Genomic DNA, 11,939 nt, shown 5'->3' with positions numbered 1-11,939 from the left:
TGTATATGTATGTCTAATAAATATTGAACTTAGAATGTATGAAATACTGCTCTCAATGTCAATATCCAATCATCATATAATACACTTTTAATCACCTAAAAATAGGACAAGAAAAAGCAAAATTAATTAAAATCACTCAAAAAAATAAAAATTAAAAAAGATTAAAAAAAAACTATGCGTCTGCCGGGAGTCGAACCCGGGTCTATTGCTTGGAAGGCAATTATCCTAACCGTTGGACTACAAACGCTTATTGTCTATTTTTAGACACATTTTGCTAAATAAAGAAAAAACCAAAGCTCATAACAATGCATACATCAGAATCTAACCGACACTAATTGTGTGAGATTTCTTTTTATTTTATAAATTGGTGGATCAATAATTTGTGAATTCTAAAGTGTAATCTTTAGATTTATTAAGTTATCAAATAAAAAAAAGTGTTATACAACTTGTGTTAATTATGTGTGGCACGCAAATTAAAGTTTCTCATTGGACAAACATATGCTTGAGTATAGAGATCATTTAAGAACTTGTTCGAATTTCAAACAACAACTTTGAGTCCTTCAAGTTCTTATATATATATATACAACAAAGGTTAGGCTGAATAGATACCAAAACACCTAAAGTAAACATGATTTTTCATTAAGATATCTCAGCGAAAACATGTTTCAATTGAACACTCAACCTATTATAAACCGTCCTACTAGAGACCTTTTTGACAAATCCACAAGAAAACTAAAAATGAGTGTAGTACAGTCATTGCTGATGTAGCAAAATAGAGAACTAGTTGATTACATATGGCAATTTTTGAGTTAGTGGAAGTACTTTTAAAGGAGAATATGAATATTTTGTAGGTAAATATGGGGTGAACGGAGACAATCAACATGAAATGTCACTTATTAATACGAGAAAAAAGGCTCCACAAAATAGCAACCAGAATCCTTGTATTTTAAAAAGTGACAATTACAGCTCAAAAAGATGAATAGAGCAAACTGTCAAGAATGAAGAGCCTCTAATTAATTCTCTGGCACTGAAGCAACATCCCTCTGTTGTGAACTATTTGCATACAAGTTATCATAATACTGTTGCACCACCAGGACTGATGCTGTTGTGGCGTATTCCGGTGAAGTCAACAAACTCCCGACTGGTCCGAGTTCAGGACAATCAATCCTCTGGCTCAATGCAAGAGGTACTACGCCATCAGGCCTTCGACCAACCAGAAACAAACTGCATCGACTATAATCACGTAGGATAGTAATTGTTTCCGACACATTTCTAACAGTCTTCTCTTCATATTTGATGGAACTGTCGTCTGATATACTCGTTCTGAAAGCAGCGAGAAACTCCTCATCAGCAGAGACTAATGTTGCAGCAGAGGTGCCTTCTGTATGTATTGTTACTATCTCTTCTGAGGAATCTGACTCCACTAGGAAGCGAATGACTGTTAACTCGACTCCTGGATGCTCAGCCATACGAGTCCCATAAGCAAGGGCTTCACGATCATCATGGCCCCCAAAGTATAGAACGGTAATAGAGAAGGAAACATTACTTGCAGATATCTGTGCAGTACCACCAAGTCCGCGATCAACAAATATCCCCACTGAACATGAAGCATGTTCAAGAACCCTTTTGTTAACCAAGTGAAAATCAGGTCGAGTTGACTCAAATGAGCCGTCGAGCCTCAGATTCTTGTGATATGGTAAAATTATCATTGCTATATTTTTCTTCTCAGCAGTAATGCAAATATCTTCATGCATGTCAGAGAGTGATGAGATTGATGTCATTGGCCGCACAGAGACCTGACTTAATTGTTGGAAAGCCTCAAACGCCACAACAACGTGGTTAGCTGACCGCTGACCTTTATTCCAGAAGGGCAAGCCATTATGTCTAGCCTTGTGTACCATTAAGATAGCTGATGGTCTCTCCGAGAACTCCATGAGATGCATTGCACATACAGAAAGCCTTTCTCCCCTCTCGGTTCCACGTGAGGCCTCAAGGAGATTAATGACCGATGGGATATTTCTAGAACTACGGAAGCAGGTTAGTATTCGCAGTTCAGTATTCGGATTTTTCCTTTCTATTCTTCTATGTTTATAGTCGCCTTTGCTTAGCATTTTCGCTGGCTTGTAAACAGCCAGAACCAGGGGTGTGGTGATAAACGTCGTGAAGAGAGCCATCATAACCATGATAGCAAAAGTCTGATCATTCAATACCTGCATGAGACATGGCGTAAACAAATTAAAGCTGAAACAGATTACCTGATTTCATAAAACAAATAAGATGCTAGATGAGCATTACCTTTCGATCTTTACCAATATTAAGGACAATCAGTTCCACTAGTCCCTTACTGTTCATAAGAAATCCAAGAGCAAGAGCTTCATTTTTGGGAATCCTCCAGAGAAGGGAAACAATAAAAGTACCAACAATCTTCCCGAAACAAGCTGTAAATATGACCAGAACTAGCAAACCCCATGATTGTATACCTTGGATTGTAGCAACGTTCGTTTTTAGACCACTTGAGACAAAGTATAATGGGAGGAAAAGACCAGATACAAGGTCCTCAACTTTTTCAACCAGTACACCTGCAAATGGCCCCTCTTTTGGAAGTAGAACTCCAATGACGAAAGCCCCAAACATCGCGTGAATCCCAATAACATCCGTGACAAGTCCAGCTGCAAGTACAGCAGCTAAAGTAGCACATATATACAGCTCATCCACAGGTTCACCTTCGTGGCAACGTCGCGAAATCCATTTAAAAATTGGTGGCACAATAAGATAGGCGCCAATGACAAAACCACAACCACAGAGGAAAACCCAAAGTGGCACAACAGGAGATAGATTATCACCAGATAAGGCAATGGCAAGTGCAAGTAAAATCCAAGCTGCCACATCATTAATTGCTGCCGCAGACATGGCCATTCGCCCAACATCAGTAGTTAAGAGTTTCAGCTCAGCCAAAATGCGTGCCAGAACAGGAAATGCAGTTATGGAAAGCGCTACTCCCATGAATACAAGAAATGCGGTAGCATTTACACCTTTATTTATAGTTCCTCGAAGAATAAATGAAGTGCCGATTCCCAAAGCAAACGGAAGAGTAATTCCTGTAACAGCAATGGCAAGGACTTTTTTCCCACTCTGACGCAATGACTTGACATCTAGTTCTAAGCCAGCTAGAAATAAAAAGAACAGGAGACCAATGTTTGCCAAAGTGTCTAAGACGGTGATGCTCTTCGGTGGGAATACTGCATTCAAATAACCTTTGTTTCGACCAAGAGCTGATGGTCCCAGCAATATACCTCCCTGTATATCAGGAACAGAATGTTAATTTTCTAAACAGAACGAAGTTCAAGATAACCTTTAAATTTTCTTGGCTTTGTAGTACTCCTGTAATTCAATATAAAAGGTGAAATTGTTCTTTCTTCTTCCAAAAGAACGTGCCATGAAGATGAACGAAACGGAAGACTAGAGGATCTCATCACAGAAGTTGATGACCGAAGTCTAATATACTATAACGAGGAGAAAAAAAACATGTGATTCAAGAAAACAAAATAAAAAGGGGCTTTTTGATGACTTATAAATGATGATCAAACCAAGTAGGCTTTTCTTGGGTAGTTACGGGTTACTGACAGCAGCATTTTGGACTCCAAACCACTACCAAAGGGAAGGAGGAGAAAGCAAAAGAAGAAATAGGGCAGGTAAGTACAAAGAAGATTAAAACAGACAAAATAGTTAGAAAGAGAAGATAATTTAGCTAGAAGAGAAATAAAATGGAAAAGAATAAACCAGTAACGAAATGAAGACAATAGCGCAACAACAACATACCCAATGTAGTCCTACAAAGTGGGGTCTGGGGAGGATAGAGTGTACGAGACCTTACCCCTACCTCACGGTAGAGACCCTTAGCAAATGAAGACAATAGGGCACCATAGAAAAAATAACTGTTGGCTGATACACAATTACAGACAATGAACCAAATTTTCTCTGAGATGGTGGCAGGGAAAACAACTTACAATAACTTCAGCAATTACACGTGGTTGTCGTAGCGGACGCAGCAAAAAGGCAAGACCTCTCGTGACGACAAGAACTAAACATATCTGTAAAATGGCCAACGGAAGTGCAAAATCCAGGGGATTATCACCTTGAAAAATGCCATTAGACGTAGCCTTCATTGGAGATGGACACTGATGATCCATAGTTTCACTGGATGCCTCTCCAAACTAGTCCTGTGAAAACAATACTGTAAAACAAGATAGCTATTACACTTCCAATTTCAACTCAAAATTATGAAAAGGATCAACATGAAAATCTTTAGTAGATTGATGAGGTAAAGAAGTCCAATATTCCCAAGGGATGTTTGAGTGGTAAAAAGCATCCAGGATTGCTCTGCTACAACCAGAGAGGTGGATCCAGGATTTAAAGTTTATGAGTTCCTACAACGACCTCGAGTTTATGGGTTCCTATAATAGAAATATAGAGCTTGAACAAAAGCCACTGAGTTCACGTAAATCCATAGGTATAACGCTAAATCCACCGCTAACTACAACATTTAAAGTGAGCCTATCTACCCAAACCTTGGTACACAGATACCACAGCTACAAATATATGCATATACCTCTTTTAGAAAGGGCACTACAAATTCAATCGGCACCAATCCTTACAAAAAAAATGGAACAAGTAAATCCAGCTGGGATGTCTCGAAAAAAAAAAAAAACGATTTTCTTGAGCCGAAAGTTTATCAGAAACAAATTCTCTACCTAGGGAGGTATGCGTACAACCTACCTTCTTCTCCAGACCCGAAACTATTCTGAATATGTTATTGTCGTGCAAATATCAATCAATTCACTGACACCAATTAAAAAAAATACTATTTTTGCACAAAACATATAATACTAATCGAAATTCGGAAAAAAGAATATCCAGATCAAAGGATCTGTATCAGTTACTTGTTCATCAGACTTATGACTGATTTTTATTTATTATTATTACTATCAATAAGTACCAAATTAAACAGAAATATTTGGGCAGTATGCTATACGATGAAAAACGAATAGAAAAATCATACCTTGTAACCTTTGTTTAATTAATTGCGAGATTTGTGAACAAATAAAAAATCAACACCAAAATCAAGGAAGATAAAAGATAGAAGAGAGTGGTTTTTTTTTTTTTTGTATACTTTTGAAAGAGATTGGTGTGTGAACAAGTAGCTTTCAGTCCCCCAAAACAGTTTAAAAGTCCGAGAATGAATGAAAGTACAATCTGACAGTACAAGATACTCGTTCTCTTCTGTTTTACTACTTGTTAATTTTGAATTTTGCATTTTTCTTTTAAAATTTAATAATTAATATAAATATTTTATCATAATATTTATATTTTTTTTGTCACATATTGATTGATTAATATATTAAAAATAGTTTTTCTCTCTATTCACTATTGATTTGACACACTAAACAATAAATAATAGGGATAATATTACTATATGATTATTTGACTTTATTAAATTTAATGTTTTGAATTTTTTTTAGATGTTAAATAATATTTAATAGTAAAGGTAAAATACACACAAAACGTAAATTATCTCTTGATTTTCTAAATTGGACAAGTATTTTATTTGTAGTGTAGAGGACAACTATTGTTGAACGGAGGGAGTATCTCATATTAATTGTCTATCTTACTAAATTAAGAAAGCACGAATTAGTTTTTCTCTATTTTATCTTACAATTAATTCTTTTTTGAAAGTGTTTATATTTGTTTGGAAAATTCTGAAGAAGTTTTTATGCGGTGAATTAGTAAATTTTTTTTTTTATTTATGATTTCTTAAGCACCGTGTAAAATGAAAAGTGATCAACTAATATGGAATAGAGGAAATATTAATTAATAGGGAAATGACTTAAATATGTCATCAAACTTTTTAAAAAAAACTTATTTATGTTATCTATTAAAAGTTTGGTTCATCTATGTTATTTCTGTTTGAGAAAAGTCGCGTCCCTACCGTTAACAAATAATGGCATAGATGCGTCTTTTCTCAAACGAAAATTACATAGATGAGACAAACTTCTAACGGAGATATAAATGAGCATTTTCTTAAAGTTCGATGACATATTTAAACGTTTTCCCTTAATTAATATATAGTCTAAACTCTAAAGTCTTAAAAATTAATTTGAAAAATATGTAATTAATGTGAAGATATAAAAGAAAAGAAATATTACTTTTAATATGTCAAAAATGAAATATATTTTTACCCTTTTGAAATACTTTATTTATTTAAATAAATGTCCATTTTTATTTATTCAATTTAAAATATCAAAAGATAATTAATTCTTTAGTGTTTAATTTACCCTTATTATTAAATATAGTCATTGTTTAAAGTATTAAAATTCCAACACAGTATGATTGTAAAGATCCCCAATAAGCGGTCAGGAAGCAAGAGCCATATTCATCTTCATATTATAAGTTTTTCCCTTTTTATTTTATCTTTTTTTATGCCTCGATTTTCTTGAATACTTTATATTATAATTTAGGATGAAAGCCTAAATTTGAAAAGGGGATAAAAGATGTGAAAGGATTTATGCTTTGGATCTTTGAAATTATAGTAGAAGTCTAACCATACCTAACAACTATTAAAATTTGTGTTTAAAACAATGAAATTAAAAAAAAGGATAAGTATAAAATAATAAATATTCTAATAACGTAATTAAGAGAAGATATTCATTCCATAATTAAAGGTTTTCTAACTCCATGTTTGGATGGTTGTTATCGGTTATATTGTATTGTTATTTAAAAAAAAAACCAATTTGAGCTCAGGGCTCGTTTTATTTAATGTTTAGATACGATGTTTGTTTTGATTGTTAATTAAATTCTATTGTATTGTATCACATCGTATCGTTTAAATCCATTGTTAGGACTTAAGTTCAATAAAAAGACTCATTTTATGTAACGACTGATATGGTATGATCACATCGTTACCTTAATATTTTTCTTCTCATTTTGTCTTTATTTATTATTTAATAATTATATTTCATCTTTTACCCTACATTTTCATAGTAACTCTACCTTATATTCTACTATTCTGGTAGATTTGTCATTTAAATTATCGATATGTAGCATTATATACCATCGGAGAACAATACAATCTATTCAAACAGTATGTTCATTAAAATAATATAGGGATTCGACTCCCCTCCATTACCCCTTCCCTCAATTTCGTCAAGTGCACATCTAGATGAGAGACATGTGTCTTATTTAAAGTTTAAAGGTCAAGATTATATTATACTAACAAATATCATAATCATAGTTAAGTCAACTAATTTTAGAAAACTACTCTCCAAATTTGGTAAGAATTACAATATATTTCATACAAAATTTAATATTTATTAATATCATTAGTTCATCTTAATTTTTTATATTTAAATATAAAAATATTAAAATTCTTCTCACCATATTAGTTAATAGCTTTTGAAAATCAGTTTTTGCTATTTACGTATTTAATTTCCTCTCGAGATATATAAATTACGAAGAAGAATTTTAATTCCTCAGACACATTTGCAGTTTCTTCTTTACTCTCTTTTCTATTTTTTCTTCTTTTATTTTGTTGGGTAGATGCTAGTAAGAATTGGATTTTACCAATGGGTGGGTAACGATATATGACCAACGTTATCGTGCTTTAAAAATATAAAATGAAATTAATGATATCAATAAATATGAAATTTTGTATGGAATATATTGTAACTCTTACTAAATTTAGAGAGTAGTTTTCTAAAATTAGTTGACTCAACTATGGTTATGATATTATTTAATATAATATAATCTTGACCTAAAGTGGAACTGTCGGTAACATAATTAAGAGAGAAGATATCCATTCCATAATTAAGGCTTTATGATATTTTCTTGTGTTGTTATTACAAGTTAAAAAGAAAAGGTTAAACATAACCATGCGTTGTGAGTATGAATTCTTCCTATTTTTGATATATCTCACCTTTGTTTTAAAATGCATAATATGGGTGTGAAATTCTCTTTTGATAATAAAGGTATATGAAAATCTGAGAATTTGATGGTTGATCGATAATTTGTTTTTGTTTTGTTCTAATTATATAATGAAGCTAAAATATACTTCAACTAGCACGCAAACACATACAAAATAAATAGAGAAAAAGAAATAACATAAAGATTTCATGAGGTTCGGCCAAATCCAATATTCTTGAGTTATAAATACAAAGAGTTTCCATTGTGAATGAAAATAATAATATCTAAAATCCCCAATTACAACCCCTTACACTCTGTTTGGATCATTGTTATCCATTGTTTCATGCATGTATTGTATTGTATTGTACTCTATTGTACTGTACTGTATGGTAGATACAATGTTTGGCTAGACTGTATTGTTTATTGTTGTTTAATAACATTTAATTGTTTGGTTCGATTGTATCGTACTGTATTGTAATTTATAAATTTACTAAAATATCCTTAATTATTCTAGGGTAGGAGGTTTGACTAGAATTAAATAATTTAAGGTAAAGGGTAAAATAGTATTTTGAAATATTATGTAAAGATATAATTAGAAAAAGAAATTAAGTAACAATGAGAACACACCAAATCGATTGTTCCATAAAATAGGGGTTTTCATTGTTACATAACAACAAAATTTAACATAACAATACAATACAATACATTTTAAGTAACAATCAAAACAAACATTGTAGGTATAGTAACGATACAATACAATACAATGGGTAACAATGATCCAAACAGAGCGTTAATGGAAATACTATTGTTATTGAAGACAAGAGGGAGTTGCTCACATAGTAAATCTTTTTCACCTCTAATCCTAAAGTTATGACTTCAAGTCATCACGGGAGCAAAAAAAGGAGGGAGCTCCTATGGGATACATATAAGACCAAATCCATTGGATTTCTAAAAGTGAATACTAATCCTTTAACTTTTTCTGAGGAATCCTTCGTCAATAGTTTGATTCTTTTCAATTTCAATCTTTTTTACCTTAGTTTCAGAGGAGCAAGTCGAAAGACTGAGAAATAGAACCATCTAACATATGCTCTTATTACACTCGTAGACTCTAACGAATGAGAACCAGTTATGAAGTATCTACATCGGCAACTCCAATATCGTATACATCATTAGTCCAATTCTTTGTAATAACTAACTTGCAAAATTTATCTCTTTATTATCCGTTCCTCCTGACCCTACTTCACCTTAATTGTTAGTTGAACAAGTAAAAGTTTCCCTTCATTTACTTCTTTTAGGACAATGAGAAGACATATGATTCTTGTTTTTCCTTTGGATTCCCTTCTATAATTGTTAGAATTTTTTCATCCAAATCTATCACAGCTGTGCAAAGTGTGTACAACAATGGACCTGAAATAAGGTTAAATATGCATAATTTTATTAATAAAATGGATATCAATAGAGGAATATGTGCATTATTTTTGATGAATTCAACTAACTACCTGTCATGTAAATAGGATACTTCTCATTGTTCATGTCACCAACAAGTGCTAAAAAATCACTTTTTGATTCCTTTGCTAAAGAAGATGCTCTTGTTTGCCTGCTCAAAGAGTTCTCATCTTGTGCCTTCATTAGCCAAAATATAGATAAGAGTGTATTACGTTATCAGATAGCCTGAAAGATAACTGGCAGTAATTAAACGTCCATAAGAAGAAGAAATATTACATTCTATGATGGATTAAAATGCACTGATAGGTGATGCAAAGTTTAAAAAGTGTACTTGCCTGCTTTACTTGAAGATGCAGATACATGTTAGCATGGAAGAATGGAATTTCTCCGATTTCATGAACTGAAATTCGATTTCTTGATGCAGTTTCAACGTTCAAAATCCTTCGAGTCCTTGTGTCTATCAAATTATAGCTGTGCCCTACTGAAGCTTCTGATGAATGAATCCTCTGGAATCTCTCAATGATGAACATAAAAACGTGTTACCATCTTGTGTTAATAAAATGAATCTAAGCCTAACTCAAGCCCAGAAGCTAATTCGTGAGGCGGGGATAGATGATCCAAGATAATACAAGGAAACAACATTGTAGCCTCTCAACCAATATGGAACACCCACACCCTCCCTGCACGCACAAAAACTAGACATTTTGGAGTGCAAATAAACAGTAAGGTATGAGGCTCAAACAATTGGAATGACTCTAGCCTCAATACCATATAACTCAAAACCCATAATACATAAACAAACACTCAAACTTGGTCTTAAGCACTCCAACTTTGAGAAATGTATATCTAGACAGCTCAACTCATCTCCACTGTGTCAGTTGAACACTTCAACTTACAAAATGATCATCTAGACACCTCCAAAATTTATGTGTCATGTCAGCGTCGGGTGTGCATGAGACAAAGTGGAGACAAGTGGAGTGTTTAGTAGTCGGTTATGACCAAGTTGAGGTATCTAGATGTGCACTGTCAAAGTTTGAATGCTTACTCGTCAACTGAGGCGAAGTTTGAATGTCTATTTTGAGTAATATACCAATGCAAAAACTAGCTCATGAGGTGAAGAATGACAAGACTACCTAACAATAACTCATTCCCTCAACCAATATGCGACTTTTAACAACGTGAATCAAAAGAGAGAAGAAAACTTAGAGCTTACAGCCAGAGCATCCTCAATGCTAGTTGCTTCAAGCAGGTCTCTGGACACAAAGTTTCTACCAATTGCACCACCTACTATCTCTTCTTCACATGGTGGTACTGAGTTCAATGTAAAAGCCTATAATTGATATATAATTCAAATATAAATACAATCAGAACTAGAAATATTACTGATAATTGACAAGAAATGAATATCAGTATACCACTCCATGATTATTAAATCCAAATGCACAACTTGGAAGTTCTCCAGCATATGTGTAAGCAGTGAATGTTGTTCCATTAGATAATTTCACCTTAACCAAATAACTGCTATATAATGAAAACGGAAAAGGATCATATTTTTTAAGAACACCACATATATATAAAACAAGGATTTCTTGCTGTAAAACATAAAAGCCATAAAACAAACACAAGCGCTCAAACATGGCTTCGGCTGGCAAGTAAGCACTTGTACTTTGAAAATGCACATCTAGACACCTCAACTTGGTTTCAACTGACAACCAAACCATTCCCACTGTGTCTCGTGGATGCCCGACACTAAAGTGACATATAAAATTTGGAGGTTCAACTAACACAGTGAAGACGAGTTGAGGTGTCTAGATGTGTATACTCAAAGTGTTTACTTGCTAGCTGAGGCCAAGTTTAAATGATTGTTTATATATTATGTTGATAAAAAAAAAACAAGATAATTTACGTGTGTCCAACAAGAGCAACATTTGCATCCTCATTATGAACTGCCACAGCCATGGAATCACTAACAACAAGAATATCAGAACAGTCATCATTAATGTCTTCTTCCTTGGGATATTCCTCTGTCTTTGGAATGAAAGGCAATATTTCTTTCCTAAAATTCAATAGTAAAATCTGGAGAACCAAAAGAAAAAATAAAATCAGTTTGTTAATTTATAGACAATAAAGTTGTTCTGGGGAGTCGATGATATCCTTCCGCCCTTAATTAAAAGTTTAGAAGTACAAAAAACTCCTACTAAGGTGCTTCTCGTTTAATGTAATGGATCTTTTAAGCGGCAAAATCAAAATTTTCACTACGCAAAGCACATAAGAAAGTCAAGGTGACTCAACATTTTCCATAATACAACTTCATATATATAGTCTAGAGTGGAGCTACAACTTTGGTTACAGGTTCAACATAGCATATTAACTTTGGCTCAAACCTTGCATTTGTTTTTAAAAATCAAACCTAGTATTCCTTCTGTCCTAAATTATATGACACACTTTTTTTAAAAATTAATCCCAAAAAAATGACACGTTTCTTTATTTAATACTCCCTCCGTTTCACAAAGAATGACTTCATTTCCTTCTTAGTC

General features: G+C 33.2%; 3 protein-coding genes and 1 non-coding gene across 6 annotated transcripts in view; all 4 read right to left on the bottom strand.

Annotated features, from left to right (window-relative positions):
* Positions 1 to 11,939, bottom strand: part of LOC125820432 (uncharacterized) — a 430,223-nt gene that overhangs the window by 315,349 nt on the left and 102,935 nt on the right. The gene's annotated exons all lie outside the window — the stretch shown is intronic.
* On the bottom strand, positions 176 to 247 carry TRNAG-UCC (transfer RNA glycine (anticodon UCC)). The gene has a single exon. It is a non-coding gene; the product is annotated as a tRNA-Gly (tRNA).
* LOC125820429 (cation/H(+) antiporter 18-like) lies at positions 1,014 to 5,073 on the bottom strand. The gene is made up of 4 exons (XM_049499859.1): positions 5,060 to 5,073; positions 4,008 to 4,220; positions 2,296 to 3,297; positions 1,014 to 2,210 (listed from the first exon to the last, which is right to left on the bottom strand). The coding sequence occupies exons 2-4, from the start codon at positions 4,188 to 4,190 to the stop codon at positions 1,014 to 1,016; spliced, it is 2,382 nt and encodes a 793-aa protein (XP_049355816.1). The 5' UTR covers positions 4,191 to 4,220; positions 5,060 to 5,073.
* LOC125820445 (uncharacterized) overlaps positions 9,010 to 11,939 on the bottom strand; it is a 195,773-nt gene continuing 192,843 nt past the window's right edge. Inside the window, exons 3-8 of the mRNA XM_049499880.1 lie at positions 11,309 to 11,478; positions 10,818 to 10,920; positions 10,616 to 10,732; positions 9,738 to 9,908; positions 9,456 to 9,579; positions 9,010 to 9,363 (exon numbers count right to left, since the gene is read on the bottom strand). Coding sequence (XP_049355837.1) covers positions 9,248 to 9,363; positions 9,456 to 9,579; positions 9,738 to 9,908; positions 10,616 to 10,732; positions 10,818 to 10,920; positions 11,309 to 11,478 — 801 coding nt within the window. The 3' untranslated portion in view covers positions 9,010 to 9,247. The remainder of the gene's footprint in view (positions 9,364 to 9,455; positions 9,580 to 9,737; positions 9,909 to 10,615; positions 10,733 to 10,817; positions 10,921 to 11,308; positions 11,479 to 11,939) is intronic.

Source organism: Solanum verrucosum, unplaced genomic scaffold, assembly GCF_900185275.1.
Source record: "Solanum verrucosum unplaced genomic scaffold, falcon-dt-bn FXZP01000229.1, whole genome shotgun sequence".
In the NCBI taxonomy this organism is placed as follows: Eukaryota; Viridiplantae; Streptophyta; class Magnoliopsida; order Solanales; family Solanaceae; genus Solanum; species Solanum verrucosum.
The sequence above is the reverse complement of the archived record's forward strand: the minus strand, read 5'-3'. Positions and strand labels throughout refer to the sequence as shown.